Consider the following 18,271-nt stretch of genomic DNA (forward strand, 5'->3'; position numbering starts at 1 on the left):
ATAAATTTTATGGTATTTGGTTTCAGTTTTACACTGATGCAAAATTACTATAAAATGAAGACTTTTTGTATTAATAAATAATCATATTTAAAATCTAAATGCGCTTTTTTTTAGTTCTCAGTTATGTACTTGAAATAAATATTTATATTAGGTAACAGATTTATTTATTAATGTAAAGACTTTTAAAATTATTTTGTTAAACTTCAAAATTATTTAATTAGTAGTTTGGAAAGAAATTATTTAAATATTCTTCTTGCTAAACATAGCAACTAAGATATCGTCTCTGTTATTAACAATAATAATTATCATTTTTAATTTAGGAGGCAAGAAAGAAGGCTGGTAAGTTAAAATATTGGAACATAATCGATATTTTTGCATTAATTATATAGAAAAATTGTTTAATAACTGTTCCATTGCATACGATATAAGTTTAAATATAATTATTTAAATTGTTTTACATTCTACATTATAAGATTATAATTCCTGTATGATCATAATGGAACTTAATTTCTGTAATGATTGATAATAAATATTTAGCACAGTAACTATTATGACCGTATTTGAAAGTCTTCATGTTACAATACAATTAAATTAATAAAATGTCTCTTTAAAAGATCGAGTATATTACGAGAAACAAAAGTAGACTTAAAAAGGTTAAATTGCTTTTATGGGAACTTAATTTATACATCAAGTATATGTTTAGAATTTTAAGATAATTTTGTAAAGACCTGCAGCTTATTGTCAATATTTTATAGAGATTATTTAAATTAGCTTTCATAATGTGCCCTGAGATGCCAGTATGTGAATTCCCTTAGAAGTTAGAATCAAGTTTTCTTTTTGTCCCTTCATAAACCTTATGTATATCGCACCTTTTTGCTGTAAAGAATGGCAATCCTAAATTAATACTGTATAATTTTCTGATGGTAAGTATTTCAGAGTGTTTTCATGAATGTAATGCATACATATTCCATATATATATATATACATATTATATATATATATATATATTCAATATATATATATATATATATATATATATATATATATTATATATATATATATATTGTTTAGTTCGGTTTATTCATACAAGAATTCTAAAAAAAAATTATTATTAGCCAAGACTTAATCATACTGCAATTAATGTTATTTATAGTCTACATAGAACTAAGGAGATAGGGATCCTCTGGTTGATAACTATGGTAATTCTGTTATGATGGATTCCCTGTTTGTTAATCCCTGGTCTTAATCAAGGATTATAAACCAGGGAATACTCCCTTTCTTGATACCAGGAGAGAGAATTTTATAGCTTCAGGTGGAGATGTCTCAGCCTTTTATAATACTTTATGTTTTCGAAAATTTAAAACACGTTAAAAATAATATAATTCTAAATAAAATAATGTGCATTTTTTTGTATTTTGGAAAGAGGGGCATGTTATTCAAGCAAAGGTGAAAGGAGTGCCTGGGACAAAACACTTTAAGAACCACTGTATTAAGAAATGATAAGATATGAAATGAGTTTAAAATGTATTATCGTAGTAAAATGAAAAAGTAAGCTTACGAAAATGACAAATTCATAAAATACTTTTATATTCCGTGTATATATATTAATTCTCTGTAATTAAAATAAATGCAGAATTTTGTTTATTGCAGTTCTACTACCAGAGTAGCGACCATAAGCAGAATCCCGCACCCCGTATTAGCACTTTGAACAAACTGATTTATGATACAGAATGGATGGGTTAGATATGCAGAGGGAGATAAGATCGACTGAATTAACTAGTTAATCTTCACCAACTTTTGCTTCTTGATAACAACCCTATTGGATGAGTTAATGTCTTTTGTTGTAGGCAAAGTCAAGGCTGCGTTAGCTGTGGTCAAACTGCATTCGGTCAAAGTACGTCCCCTTAATAATAATAAAAGAAGCATAATAATCATTCCACTTGCTATAAATGTTTACATTAATAAATAAAATAATAGTTGATTCTCTAAACTTATGTATTAAATAAATTGATACTGGATAATTAAACAAAAATTTTTAAAACTTCGTATTTATGACAATAACTTAATGACCAGGAAACAGTTAAAATATTTAATCCGTGCGTGTCTCCTAATTACCCCATTTCTAAATGTCTGTCATTTCGCTTAATTCTACAATATATTTCTGAGATTTTGGATCTGCTAATTAAACATACTTTGTATTTTGTTTTTATCGACTGTTCAGTTTTTAGACGGTTACTGTGAGTACAGGTAAAATATATTTCGAAAGAGATTGCTAGATTTATTGAGATCATAAACTTTATATATAAATTAATTTAAACTGTGTAGAATGTGCTAAATCCGAAATTTTTCTAAGCACAGGTGGACCATCCGCTGAAGAACTGGAAGCAATTGATGAAAGAGTAAGATTTATTTGTACATATCACGTGTAAAATGCTCTATCTTTTAGCTAACAATAGAACCATTCTTTGTAGTATGTGAAAACGGAGAAAAAAAAACGATTTTGATAGGAAAAATAAATTATTGGGAAAATATATTAGTTTAGCAAAAGTTTTTTTTTTCCATTCGTAAAATTAAGGGAAAATGATCAATATTGAAAAAATGGAAGCCACTCATATACAAACAAGCCCATAATTTTATGCCTTATATAAAACATATTTTCGAAATGCTCTTCAGACTGTTTATTCTATCTTAAAATACTAAAGTATTGATGAAATTTTCTATTTTTGATGTAAGTGACAGTTAAAAATAAAGATTTTAATCCTGTTTTGAAAACTAAACTTTTTTCAACTGTATTTTCATTGCACTCTAATAAGATATGCACATATCCAAAATAAACACACTGAATTTTGCAGTTACTAATTCTTAATGCAAATATATGATATTTCCGTGTCTAAGAGCCTACTGATGTCTGTGTTAAATCAGAAACAAGCACATAGCAAGAGAAAAATGTAATTTAGGAAAAGAAGTGAACACCGAAGTTAAATATTAATAGAGCAAACTGTATTTATTTGAAAACTGATTGGTTCTGATGACATTACATTATTACGAAATATTAAGTAGGAATTTATATTTTAATTAAAATGATTTTAAGTAATAAATGTGGTAAAAGTGAATAAGTTGAAGTTCTATAAAAATCGGCAGTATTTAAAAGTGTTTATAAGCAAATAAATATCATTTAAGTTAAAAATATAGTTGAGTTTCTAAACTACCATTTTCTTTCTGAGCTTAATATTATGACAAACAAAATTTTACTGACTTCAGAAGAAATATCGCTTTTATATCCTTATATTATTTCTTAATCCTTTTGTTGATATCCTTTTTTTAGCTGCTAGAGCTTGAAGAAGCGAAAGCTTTATTTCTGGCCGATCATGTGAGTTTTTAAATATTTTATACTTATTCAATATTTTCTTACATATTTTAAAATTCCGTATAATATTACAAAAAAAAAAAAAAAACAGAAATATGAAGTTAAAGTTCTGTTGTACAGTAGGGGTATAAAATCAGAAAATCGTTTTCAAAATATCCAAAAGCGAAAGGTTTTTCAAGTTCAATTAATAGTTCAGAAATTTTACTTCACAATAAAAGCGACGTATAATTTCGATGCAGCTCTAATCCTAATGATATTTTTTTCCCTAAAGAAGAGAGACTCTTTCAGTTTGTTTTGGCGCAGCTTGAATGCTGTTGATGAGATTGTTAAACTAGGTTATTTTGTTTTAATATTCCAATAAATAGGATTGCGCATTTTAATTCACAAAATTACTACCTAACCACTATGTATAGATGCGTTTAATATTAAATAGAATTATAGTAGAACTTCGTAGATACGCCCGCGCCATTATTGTTCAGGTTATGCAAAAAAGAAAGGATTGTAAAAAAAAAATTATAATAACAAGAAAGGAATGAACAAGACGCGAAGTAGCAGACAGGAATGCTCATAATAATACGCAGTTTTCATAATATCTACATTTTCAAAACTTAATATAGGTGACAGAAGTAAAATTGAAAGGACACACTTTTACATAGGACTTTATTTCCGATGTTACTAAATCCTTGAAAGAGTAATGCACTATAAAGTCAAAATAAATCCTTTAAAATACGCAAGGATTTTATTATTAAATTTAGCATTTTTTGAGAGCTTCTGCTATATAAATACATTTTCTATCACGGAGACTTGCGCACCTCGGAAAATTATACAATCATGAGCAAACATGAAATAAGCAATGAGAAACAAAGGAAAAAATGTGAAAAAAATAGGACAGTAAAACCATTAATTGAATAAATAAAAATTCAGTACTGTTTCTTGTAATATGATGAAAAGTATAGTTTAAGAAAAGTTTAAGACTAGTGGATTAAGGTATTTGGCCTGATTTTATTTGATTTGATTAAATTATTTATTTGATTTGATTTGATTTGTTTTTTTTATTTGATTTGATTATTTGATTTGATTAAAATGCTTAATATGTTCTCTAGAAATTGCTTTCGGGTATTTAGTATTTACTAAGCAAGTTTACATTTATTAAATGATGGGTACAAACGCTCTATGTGGACGTCCATATGAATATCTGGCAGGGGAAAGGAGTATTATGATTCTTCATGCAAGATATACGTGGTGAAATTCGTTTGTTTGCATGATGTCTCTATGTACGAGTTCCTCACGTCAATAAAGAGCAGTGATGCAATCTCTGTCGAATTCATTCTCACTCCATCATCTGTCGGCTCATTTAGTATTTTAATTTGCTAATGCAAACAGCACTTTTACATAAATTACATGAATTCTTATAGCAGCAAACAGTACGTATTTTTTGGTGTGCGCTTTCTGTATGCTTTAAACGATCTTTGCGCGTTTATTGTTGTGCAAACTTTATCCTTACCATACCTGGTTAAGAAATATTTACATGTTACGTTTTAAGATTGTTATACGATTATTTTAAGGAGAGGAAAATTACATTTTCAAAGAGTGTATGTATAAAATGGTCAGTCTCTAACATTAGAAAACAGAATTTCTGGTCAATGTTTTCTGATAATCGACAGTAAATACTTTAATTCATACAGCATTTTTAAGTACAAAATTGCGTCATTTAAGTATTATACTTATTCGAGGTTTAGCAGAAGCATACTGCAGACTTTATATAACAGTTCATGTATCACATCAGTTCTTGAACTTATCAAAATTACTGTTATATCATATTTCTTAGTGAAAAATATTCTAATAAGGAAATCTCTTTCTTAAAAATTATATTAAAATGTTTACTATAGTTATTTGTCTAATTTTTTTTTAATTTTTAGCAAAGACTCATTGAGATGGATAAAATCTTGAAAGACATGCTTGCAGATTTTGAAATAATAAAAGCACTTGGTGCACAGCTAGCGGTAAGAAAAATTCGGTTGTATTCATGTTAAAGTTTGTTATTTACTTTGTAATTTTCTCTTTTCTTTTAAGTTTTACCGCTTGAAAATCGAGATCAGAAAATTAAGCGGTGTATGACAGTTCTAAGAAAAGAAGTGAAGGAAAGCCTTACTCGATGAAACGCATATACGGATTAAACGCGATAATATTACTCTTAGTTTATTGCAGAATTTCGTAAGCTGTGCGTCACGACCCCCATGAGAATCGCGGGACATGCAGCAGGAGGTCACCAAAAATTTTTAGCAGTTTTGATATTTCGTTAACTTATTATAATAATTTTACAATTACTAAATATTTCTACACAATGTATCTGGAAATAGATAAAGATAAGACAATACAGACAAAAAAAACGAAAAAGTTTTGATGCATAATATAAACGTTCATTTTACTTGCTTTGCACGTGAATCTGTCATTTCGTCTGTTACTTATTTAAAATTTTCACATTGTTTTGTGTCTTAAAATTAGAATTTAAAGTTAATGATCTAAAAACTGCAATAGTTTATTACAGTACAAGTGCACTCACGTGTGTGCTGAATTTGCGCACTGCTTATGGAGTCTCACAAAATTTTCGTAACTATTATGAGGTGCTGTGATCGCGAAAAAATATCAGTGATAAAAAGGGGCCTCAGTAGGTTTTTGCATATTGCTATCTGTACATTGGACTACGTTTAAAAATAAGTCAAATTACTGAGTTTAAATATGAAAATTGCTTTTATTGCTAAAGATCTAATCAAATGAATTAGCTGGAAAAGGACTACAGGTGGTCTCATTTGTATTTTGCAATTACTGCAGGGCTTTCTAAAGCAGGAAAAACGTGTTCTTCCATTTTTATTAACACATCTTAGGAAATAATTTTTAATGCTAGTGTACTTATTTGTATCCGTTTCATTATCGTTCGTACTTCCATGATAAGAGAAGATGAATGGTCTTGGGCAACATTTTGGGTAACATTTGGGTCTTGGGTATCATTAGTTTCTATGGTTCGTTTCAAATATCGATGCAAACAATAAGTATCTTGAAATTACAGATATTTTTTGCTTTTATCTTGTATCCTTTCTCAGTTAACGAAATAAGTTAAAAATTATGAGAAAAATGCAATTTTTTAAATGAAATTAAACCATTTTAGAATATGTAAAGTTCAAAACATATGAACTGATGTTGCTAATAAGAGGTCTTAAAATATAATTTATTATTTATGTTAGTTATATCTTTTGTTAGTTATATAATGACCAAATTAGATAAAAAAGGCAATATAGAGCTTGATGTGATGTGATCCTGACTCCAGAAATTCCATCTTACAAATATCGTTTTCAGATTTCATAAAAACTCGAATGATAGGAATAATCATAAATGTAGATTATAATCTAAGATAATTAACTGAACAGCAAAAAAAAACATTTTATTGTAAAACACAACATATTTATATAATTTTCGTATCTAGAAGCGGCCATGAAAATCAAAAAAAGTATGCGAAACTTTAAGGTTCAAGTATCCATAATAAAAGTCTAAGTATCAAAAGAGTTCTAAACTTCAGGTTATTTTTTATCCTTTTCTAGGCGCTCGACGAGAGCGCCATCTCTCTACTAAATGCAGAACAGATCTGTATCGATTATCAAAAATAAAAGAAGGAAAGAAGACTAGCAATAGAGCAGACACCTCTTTTTTAAAAAATAATTGTATTTCACGCTACGCTGTTTCTTAAATAATATTTCATTTATTAATATTTAAAAAGCTATAATTTATAATATTGTTACTTATACGAAACAGTCAGGTTAAACATCCAAGAAAACATTATCTGAAAGGTTGACTAACGAATGCAAAAAAGTTTCAGTTTCTTACATTTTTAAAAAATTTAAAAGAAATGTTGATGTATTTATCTATACTGTAACTTGTGAAATGAATTGTATTTTAGATTCTTTTGCCAGTACTGTTTCTAAACGCATTTAGTTTTGGATTGTAGGCTATGCAGCTGGATCTTTCCTTAAAAGCAGATCGGAAAGAAATGGATGAAAAACTCGCTTTGGTAAGAAATTCTTTAAACGATAAAAATATTTTAAATGAATATATCCCACTTATTTTTATTAAATCTGTAACTTAAACACTGCAGAGTGTATATATAGTGCTTCTAAAAAGTGTAGGAAAATTTTTTAACAAATTCCAGTAAACGTCCTAAGCGAAAATTGGCAGAACTTGATGTTGTTGCATTGTTTCCCTAAAATATAGTCTGCTTGCGGACAGAATGTAATTCAAGAAATTAATTGCTAAATTTAAACCAGTGAATATTTTCTGTCATGGACTTGAATACTAAGCAAAGCGTAACAACAAAGTTTTGCAGCAAAATCGAAAAGCAACAACGGAGATATTTGAAATTTCGTGTATAGAATGCAAAGGTCAAACATGATCTTCTTATGTTTTCCTCAACATCTCAAATATCTTGGCTACTATTTTCCTGATGCTAATTAAATGATTAATATTGGGAATCCGTTATTTGTTTAAATATGTAATATTTGTAAATGATCCAATTTTTCTGCTGGTGTTTTATTTTATGATGGATTCATAGATGTTGCCAATGAACTCAGTAGTGAAGAAGAAACTTTCATAATTCTTTGTCACTTCAGCCTGTTCACCAGATACTTCAACGACTAAAGCTGCAGACAGCGTTTTCTTCCCTAAGCTGAAATTTCACTTTAATGATCGTTATTTCAATATTATTGAAGAGATTCTGGAAATCGTAACCAGAGACTTAATACTGTTCCAAAAAATAAACTGTATACTATAATGAAGCTGCTGTATAGATATGTCAAATACTGTGTAGACTTAAATTTGTACATTGAAAGCTATGATCTAAGAATGCCATTTTCTTCATTCATTAATTTCTGCTGTTACAGAAAGGGGATTTGGAGCTTGTCAATACCAAAGTCGACCAGTTAGAGTTCGAAACTGCTATTGAAGAGCTTGGAGAAGCAATTGGCTTGCTAGGACTGAAATTTCAAAAAAAGGTAAGGTTCTGATAAATTCACACATCTTTATGCGCAGGAACACACACATGCATGTACCAAAGAAATTTTTTTTTTTCAAGCTAACGACAGTTATATCTGACATATATTTCGCGATAAGTCAGATCTCTTTCTTTTGAGTTGGAAGCTGAAAAGAATAAAGACAATGTAGTATGTAAATAAACTGTATTAGAAAAGCAATTTTTTTGTTTCATATTTCCCCTCTCCCTTCTAAATTTATCGTCTTCTATTTACGAGTCTATTACGTACGAGTCTTTTACGTCTTTCTATTACGTACTTAACATAGTAGTAATTTCCTTTCACAGCAGAAATTTTCTAATTTGAATCAATGAGTCAATTAAAATCGCAACATATTGTGTCATTTGAAGGTTAACAATAATCTTAATGATTAATAATTAGGTTCAGGATTAAATGCTTTAAATTCTGCGATTATATCCTAGAACATTTTATGTTCAAGCAATTTATTTGCGCTTGAATTGAATTTCATTTGACCTTCCTGTAACTCGTGTTAATCAGTCTTTAGAGTTACTATGTAGCAATTCATATATTTTTAAAGATTTCATCTTCGTGTAACAAAATCAAAAATAATAGAAGAAATCATCGGGAAGTTTTAATGTGACATGGAGCCCGATATTCTTTAAAAACTGCCATTGCTTTTGTTGGCGATTCTTAGAGAAAAACCTAGCACTCATTTAACTCCAGTTAATGGTCTTATAGGTAATGGTCATTTATGTATCCAATAATGTAAGCACTATTTTTTACTCCTAATATGCACCCCTCTTTCATGAACTTACAGTAAAACGTAAACACTTCAAGTGTGTTTCATCCCAAATTACTTAAATTGGGATGAATAATAATATGGCAGTGACTTTGGAAAAGAACGTCTGCTTAGAATGTATTTAAATTAAGAATTTTCTTTATTTTATTGGGGAAAAGGAAAAAGTTTGGTAATTAGTAAAAATTCGAATAGAAATGTTTTCTTTCTCAAGCTGTTAAAAGTATATCATAAGACTTTATTATACGGTGACAAATATTTCAATTTGTAGTAAAAAAGAATTTTTTAATATTTTTGAAAACCAAAAGGATCATAAAAGTTTAATGATACTGCGATTAAAATGTTAGTTATTAAATTTTTAACCACAGTAACTATGCTCCGTTCTCGTTCTTAATTTATTGAAATAATAAATGCCTCCCTAATAATCTAAAAGTATGGTTTGAACAACTTTGCGTTCCTTAGTTTAGTTCACAGTAATTTTGCAAAAGTTAAAAATATCTATTATAAAGAAAACATATATAATGAAAAAACGAAACAACACTAACGGTTCATAAATATTGTTTATCTAAAAGATTAATTGCTGCTTTTTTCTCATAAAAGAGGATATTAATTAAAAAACACGGCATCGAAAAGCCATATTGGTTACATTATGCCATTAGTATCATCAGAAAGATTACATGCTATCTTCACTCAGACCATAATACTCTAACATGGTCCCCGAGACTTTTGTATTGACGTCACAAAAATGAGGCAATGCAAGTCTTACCGATGATTCGGATTGTAGTTTAAAGAAAGGTTCTCGGCGCCTGTTCCTCTGGCGAGTTTTAGATACCTAGCTTGCCAAAATTGTGTAGAAAGATTTGGACTTACTGGAAAACTTGAGTAGAAAATATTTACAAGATTACAAGAGTGCAGTGTTGTGTTTTGTATAATTTCCGTATTGTCGAATTTCCATTTATGTGGCTAATAAGGATGGAAATAATTATATGGGGTATTCTAATAATAAGGATATGGTTTTAAAACGAAATATACGCCATGTTTAAAATGTCAAGGCTGTCATTAATATTTATTTGTATTTAGTGTTCTACTACAATTCATCATCTCTAAATACAGTTGAAGAGTGTTTAGAATCTGATTATAATTTTTGCAAAAAATAAGCTTCTCAGGTAAAACTCATTTCTGCTTAAACGCATATGCTAGCAAACAAAACTCGTTTTCGGTGTGCAAACAAGCCCCAAGTGATACATGCTTTGTATTCGCAATAGCTCATTGCATTGTGTGGGTTATGGTACAGTGATATGAACAGATCATTTTTGTTTTCTAAAACGACGGAGGAAATTCAGATACAGTGAATGATGAGAGATACCAATTAATGATAATATAATTTTTGTGGCCAAATGTGGAGAACATGTGGCTCCAGCACGACTGCGCTACATGTCACACTGTTAAGGCCACTATCGATGGTGAAAACAGTGCCTTGAAAATATAATTTCTCAAAATACAACTGTTAGTTGGGTTCCCAGAATATGTGTTTTAATTCTTTTAGATAGTTTTCATGCGGTTATTTGAAATCAGTGTCTATGGGAGCAAAACAGAAACTTTTGAAGCATAAAAAATAAACAGGGAACGATGCATTCATCTCATCAGGCTAGATTTATTACATACCGTCATCGAAAATTGAGTTCACCAAATTCGCTTGTTTGCACTAAATTCAGAAGGACATTTAAATTATGTTTTTTTTTTTTTTTTTTTTTTTTTTTTTTTTTCAAAACATAATGTCAAAAATTATAATGAATAACTAAATGTAAAATGATTGTTTTTATCTTAAACAGTTTTTATTTCATTTCGTTTTAAAATCTTATCATTCTTATTAGAAAACCCTTTACAAGCGTTATTGTGCTGAAAATTTCTTGTCTGTCTATCGCGTTCACTCGAACATCATGTGAACCAATGTCTCCTTTTTGCATTACTTTGTCTTTACTTGTTATGCTCCTCCCCTTGTTCAGATCATATCTTTATGAGACTATGAATCTAAATGTGCCTGTTTATATACATAAACATAGAAGGAAAGGTGCGTATGACGAGAAAAACTGGAACGTAAGTATAAGTTTACAGAGATAGTTGCGTACCCTAATACGAAATTTTTTAAAAAACCAATTTTGCAGAACGAGGAATGGGAAGAACGCGCAGCTGAAATATGGAAAGCTATCGACGGTAAAATGTCAAGAGATATTTTTGAAGCAGCTATGGTAAAAGTCGAAGCTCGTCTTACAGCTCTTATGTATGGCTTAAAGGAACTCAAGAAAATAGTTCACAAATTACTTTATCCAGAATCATCTGGTGTTACCAGGTACTGAAAACGAAAAAATTCTTTCTTTGGTTATATACATAATTGAATTTAAAGAAATAAATTATAATTAGCATAGGATAAATTAAAGGACTTTTTTATATTTTGAATTCCTGGCTTTCATAAAAGATAGCTATCTCTCAGAGAAAATTATTTATTAAAAAATATCGAAGTCATCTTCAAAAGAGTCACGAAACAATCTGATAATTATGGATAAACAATAAGGATCGATGCATTTAAAACTGTGAACGATCTGTTTCTGGTGACAATACGACGGTAATACATAAAGCTAATCCATATTCTTTATTTTGCAAAAAAAATGTTTAAGATATAAGAATATAGATATACGATTTTACTATTTTACTACTGGTCACTTTCATAAATACAAATTGAAAGGAATTCATAAATTACGAAATTAATTAATTTCATAATTGCATAAATTATGAAAGGAGAATGTTTTATAACTGCTTTAAATACAAAATTTCTTTTATTCAGAAATATCTGCTATTTTCGTTACGTACCACCGTGTGCTGTACAAGGCTGAGTTACACATAATACTAAATACACTGTTCAGTAGAAGATTTTAAGAAAAGAAATGTGAAAATAAATGTAGAAATTTAGAAATTAAAATTAATACATGTGACTGGAAGATAAAACCAGGTTTGAAAAACATTAATATCTGAAACATATGTACTAAAATGTTTTGTTGCATATAAAAGAACTTCGATACTTCATCGGCACTTTCAATAAAGTTAAATCCATATATCATGTAAGCAACTGACCAGGAGACAAGCCATTGCTAAAAGATATATTAAAAATACTTCCTGATGTTCAATCAAAACTGGGTATTTGAAGCACTAAAGATGTTTGATGTGACAGAAACATAAGATGTCAGACAACTGGTAGTTCGGACAAACTTTCGATTCCCAGCAAGCGGGCTGGCTGCATGGGTGTTTTCGTAATTTTCTGCATGTGTATAGTGTATGGAGTATCTTTTGGATGCATACGTGAATAAAGCGGGCGCAGACAGTGCAAAACCGCTGAACGCTGGTAGTTCGGTTCAACTTTCGAATCCCGGCAAACGGGCTGGCTCCCTGTGTGTTTTCGTGATTTTACGCATGTGTATCGTGTATACAGTATCTTCTGAATTCATATTTGAATAAAGCGGGCTCGGCCCGCGCAAAACCGCTGTACACTGGTAGTTCGGTCCAACTTTCGTATCCAGACCAACGGGCTGTCTCTATAAGTGTATTCGTCATTTTACACATGTGTATCGTAGATGCGGTATCTTCTGGATGCATAAGTGAATAAAGCGGGCGCAGCCCGCGCAAAACCGCTGAACACTGGTAGTTCAGTCCAACTTTGGAATACCCGCGAAAGGGCTGTTTGCATGGGTGTTTTCGTTATTTTCCGCATGTGTATCGTGTAAGTAGTATCTTCTGGATGCATAAGTATATAAAGCGGGCGCAGCCTGCCCAAAACCGCTGGACTCTGGTAGTTCGGTCCAACTTTCTAATCCCTGCGAACGGGCTGGCTCCATGTGTGTTTTCGTGATCTTACGCATGTGTATCGTGTATACAGTATCTTCTGGAGGCATACTTGAATAAAGCGGGCGGGGCCCGCGCAAATCCGCTGAACACTGGTAGTTCAGTCCAACCTTCGAATACCCGCGAAATGGCTGTCTGCATGTGTGTTTTCGTGATTTTACGCACGGGTATCACGTATGCAGTATCTTCTGGATGCATACGAGAATAAAGCGGGCGAAGCCCGCTCAAATCCGTCGAACACTGGTAGTTCTGTCAAACTTTCGAATCCCGGTGAGCGGGCTGGCTGCATGTGTACTTTCGTGATATTCCGCATGTTTTAACATGTATGCAGTATCTTCTGCATGCATACGTCAATAAAGCGGGCGCAGTCCAGATAAATCGCTGTACACTGGTAGTTCGGTCCAACTTTCGAATACCACGAAGGCATCCATCCCCTGAGGTAGCGGGCTTCAGCCCGCTCAGCTGGCGGGCTTGCCCGCTAGTATTTATAATTAAATACGTAACAATGGGCAACTGCAGTAAGGTATGATTGATTTTAAACATAAGAATTTCTCATTTCTGTCGATTAACATAAATCCTTCATAAAAGATTAAATCCTTTGCCCCCGTAAATAGTCATAAAATTGCGGTACATGCTCTGGTATTAGGTAATTCACGAATTACATAATGCTACAGTAATTATTCTGAAGTTAAAACTTATAGCTGTTGCAACCCATGAATATGTGCTGCTGAAAGACAACTGGAAATTCCGTAAATGTCGAAAAATAAGATGTCATGAAATATTTGATGGTAGAAATTCGCTTTTTCAAGATGTAGCTTATTTCATATACATGCACATTGCGTCTATAGTGTTATAGGGTAAATTCATGAAAGTATAATTCTTACAGGAAATAACGTCATCAATGTGTAGTCTCTTTCTGTGTGGTTTTCTTCTAATGCCTTATATCTCTTGATGTGCTCGAAGCAATTTGGCGCTTTCGAAGATCCAAAATTTAGAATACTCCTACATTATATTCATACGTTTCATTCTGAGTGTTTGAAATGCTGTAACAGTCATGTCTTTTAAAATTTCCTTTTACATATAAAGCTATTAAAATACTATCTGTTGCCCTAAAACAACATCTCATTTAAAAGAGTCCAACACGAGTTTTTTGTTGCTGCATAGAAAAAGTATAATTATGAGAATTTACCAGGTAAAATAAGATCCCTGGTGATCTAGGATTGTAGGCTGAAGTCTTGTGGGCTTAGCAGTAGTCTGTTACTGACTTTTAAGAACAGAAATCTGTTCGATGTTAAATCTGTGAAGGAGAAAATACTGCATAAAAGTCACATAATTCCTTGTGATCAAAAGCTTGAAAATAGTCGCAAACACATGAATTTTGAGAAACTTTCCTGAAATAATGATATTTACTAAATGTGCGAATTCTAACGAAAAATGGTAATACGAAAATGTCATATGTGGAAATTTCGTCGTAGCGTGTAATGTGAGCTTTATGTTTTATCAAAATTCCTTCCAAATTTGTGCATATGTTAATATTAATGATTTTCTCTTTATTTAGATGCATAGCATGCAGAAGACCAGCCTGTATATCTGGAATGTAAGTTCAAATACACAGGTATCCTTATGAAGTAGTATTATTATTCATTTAAAACTCAAACATTCAAAATTTTCCTTGAAATTCAGATCTTAGTATTCTATGAAACAGTCTAAAAAATTTAACAATGTTGTGCTTACGATCATTTTAAGAGTACATGATAGTAAGATATAGTAATGGTATGGATAGCAAGATATAGTAATGGTATGGATACTAAGATATAGTAATGGAAGGTACATGAGATATAGTAATAATAAATATAAATTTACTAAATTTTTACATATTTATTCTGATTGACGTTTTCCAGAAAATATACAAAATATAAAAATCATCAGCATATACATTATAATTTTTATAAGAAAGACTATTTATGTAAGGAATTTAATTAAAAAAGACAAACGTTTGTAGCATTTTAATGTTTTCTACTTATCAAACTAAAATCTTTACTTCCTTTAATAATTATCATGATTGTTTCTAGATTAAAGAGCATCGGATTATAGAATTATTTAACAAAGATATCTGTATTACCTGTGCAAACAACTTGAATAAATTTCATTTGTTGAATATTTTTCTTTCAATGAATTTGAGATTACCATTACAATCCATGCAGTTCAGTACTAATTAATTAATGTTTTATAACTGCTTTAAATACAAAATTATTTATATAATCAGATATATGAAGCTCTCGTATTATTTCTTTATAGTTCAGGAGCTTTTTAAATAGAATCTGCTAAATTTGACTTTTCTGTTAATCTTTTAGCAACTATGTGCTCTCTGTATTTCTAACACACAAGTTCTGGTACAAAAGCAAACATTTTTGCTAAACCTTCTACAGGAATAAGAGAAGTTTGAAATATTTTCCTACCAAAATCTGCCTTAAAAATGGTAATATTATGACAAACTTAGAAGTGACTTTTCACCAAAATTTATATTTCTGCTAGATTATTGATATATAAATACACATATGAGATATAAAATATAAAAGAAAAATATTAACTTTAATTTGAGAATAGTCGTATTTATATCCCAATTTAATTTAGTTATAAAATCCCTTTCTATTATAAAAATAGAAATTGTTTATAATATTGTTTGTAATAATTTTACTGGACTGCATCTTTCAAAATTCACTCGTTTCATATTTGCTTATGCAGTTATGCGGTCATCTGTCAGCCGATCAGATTAAAGAAATATTTTGCTATATATCTAGAACTCTTCTGATGCTTTTCCTATACTTCTACTTCGCTTTCATGCTCTTTAGACATATAACTTAACCCCTACTAGCTATTGTCCATTGCTCTGATAATATAAGCTGTATGAAATTGTTGGATGCACATAGCACCCGTAAAGATGATGTGCATTGGAAAGAATAGGCATCGTAAGAACTCATTATCAAGGAATAAAATTATGTGTGGAAATTATAGCTACGTTTGTCTTAAAGTGTCACCTTTCTGACTCTGCAGTAAAACCTTTCTACATTTTTTCAACGCAAAGAACCATCCCTAATCTATTGCAGCACTTTTCCGGATTATTCGTTCCATTATCTATTTATATATATATATATCTATATAAATATTTTATTCACTAATGTAACATTAATTATAGTATCTCTTAATATAAAGTTAGTAGAATGTATCTGAATGAAGCAACCCAGAAGTATGAAATTTAATACCAAAAATAACATTTTTAAAGGAACTTAAATTTAAATTATAAAAAATCGAAATGCAAACTTTAAACATGGAAATTAATAAACCAAGTAATTATCGTCATTGATCTGAAATTGGTTAATTTTCAAGGGAAACAAACTAAATCCCGTTCAATTAACAATAATTAATAAATGAGAAGGTGTATTCGTCTTTTACTCAAATAAGAAACATTACGAAAAACTGGCAATTTTAGTTAAGGCCAAATTTGTAAGTCGAGTTTTAATTTAGTGAGATTAAAGTGAGATGAGTTCAAGTGAAGTACTACAAAGAATTCACTTTGAACGTAACAGCTCCGTTATGTTAATGGAATTTTTTGAAATCTCAAGATATTATAGCCAAATTAAGTAGGAGTGAAAATTTCTCTGCTGGATATAGTATTAGTAAATATTTTTATATACTTGAGTAAAGTGTCCCCCGACACCCTCGTTTTCAGGCGTGTCAATTCAAAGTTATTTTCATTAACATAAATAAAATTTAATCTTTGCCATATCCCCGAAATAAAAGTCAAAATAATCGTTATAAACACGATAAACAGAATAAACAATGCAATTCCCGCAAAGTTAATAAAATACAAGTTGAAAAATTGAAATAAAAGGTACAAGGTGTCTCTCTCTATATATACGAGTATATACATATATTGTTATTTTGAATTTAAAGTTGGGAAATTGGAAAAGAATAAATAATAAAAATAATTTTATAGTAGGCAGTTTAAAATTAGAATTTTTTCTTAAATGGTTATTGTTATAAAAGTTATATAATTTACTAATGAATAAGATGTCGAATTATTCCTTTTGAATTTAAACAAATCCTAAATTTACATCTTAAAACTCTAAAAAAAAAAAAAACCGGCTAAAATTTGAAGTAATGTGTGCGTAAGCATGCCATTTTCATATTTTACAAGAATAAAGCAATTTTTCCCCCAGCTGTCTAAATGAGTGATATACCTCTGATACAGGTGTTCAGAAAATCCAGTGGTTTTAGTATTAAATGGATTTCAATGATGCAGATGAAACTAATAACACTTAAGTTTATAATCGTGATGAATAGGCAAGATTTCCAACCGATGTAGCTCCTATTTTAAAGAATATTTTAGTGTAATGAAAAGAATAAAGCAATCTTTTATTATAACAATGGTTAACGACTGGCTTTTAAAAAGATCCCCTTGGCTTTAAAAAAGATCCCCTTGGCATACACACCGGCTAATGTTTCTGGAGATTTTGAAAGCAAGCGGGGAAATCTTCAATTGTGATGCTTGCAAGCTCATTTGTCACAGCTCGTTGGTCGTAATCTTGATGAAGCATTCCTTTCAGTCACCTTTCCACTGATAGAAACAAGAAAAAATACAATAATCTTTGACTCAAATGTAGGATCATATCTGGCTCTGTCCAATAGTTAAGCAGAACTTCTTCGTCTTTCCTCTTTCTGTTCATCTGTTACTGAGCGAGGGACAATTCTTGTATTAAGTTCCCGTTTCCCTAAATATTCGCGTTAAATCTTATGACACTCATCACTATTCAAATACAATTCTTCTAATATCATAAGACAGTTAATTGACGAACTTCTTGCAATAAGTGCATTACACGCTCCGTTATTGCATCGGTATGTGCTATAAACGGGTGACCATCTCTGGGATCGTCTTGCACTGAATCTCTACCTTCACGAAACCTTTTATGCCACTCGAAAACACGATTTCTTAAAAGTGCCTCTCCCGCATATAGTTGCCTAATCATCTTTCATGTTTCACTAAATGATTTCCCGAGCTTAACGTAGAACATAATGTTCAGTCTTTTCACACAATCAGCATCCATTGTATCACGTTAACGAATGCGACAACAGTCCGAACAGTGTGTTGCTAAGCACATCCTTACCACCTAGTAAGTT

At 30.5% G+C, this 18,271-nt stretch overlaps 1 protein-coding gene across 1 annotated transcript in view; it reads left to right on the forward strand.

Moving 5' to 3' along the window:
• Positions 1-18,271, forward strand: part of LOC146995967 (uncharacterized) — a 32,714-nt gene that overhangs the window by 13,985 nt on the left and 458 nt on the right. The window contains exons 5-11 of the mRNA XM_085823061.1: positions 321-339; positions 2,359-2,399; positions 3,326-3,370; positions 5,287-5,370; positions 7,368-7,430; positions 8,296-8,406; positions 14,652-14,690. Coding sequence (XP_085679187.1) covers positions 321-339; positions 2,359-2,399; positions 3,326-3,370; positions 5,287-5,370; positions 7,368-7,430; positions 8,296-8,406; positions 14,652-14,690 — 402 coding nt within the window. The remainder of the gene's footprint in view (positions 1-320; positions 340-2,358; positions 2,400-3,325; positions 3,371-5,286; positions 5,371-7,367; positions 7,431-8,295; positions 8,407-14,651; positions 14,691-18,271) is intronic.

The sequence above is a fragment of the Stegodyphus dumicola genome, chromosome 8, assembly GCF_044657685.1.
Source record: "Stegodyphus dumicola isolate Sdum_Otavi_A_Nest chromosome 8, ASM4465768v1".
NCBI classification, from domain to species: Eukaryota; Metazoa; Arthropoda; class Arachnida; order Araneae; family Eresidae; genus Stegodyphus; species Stegodyphus dumicola.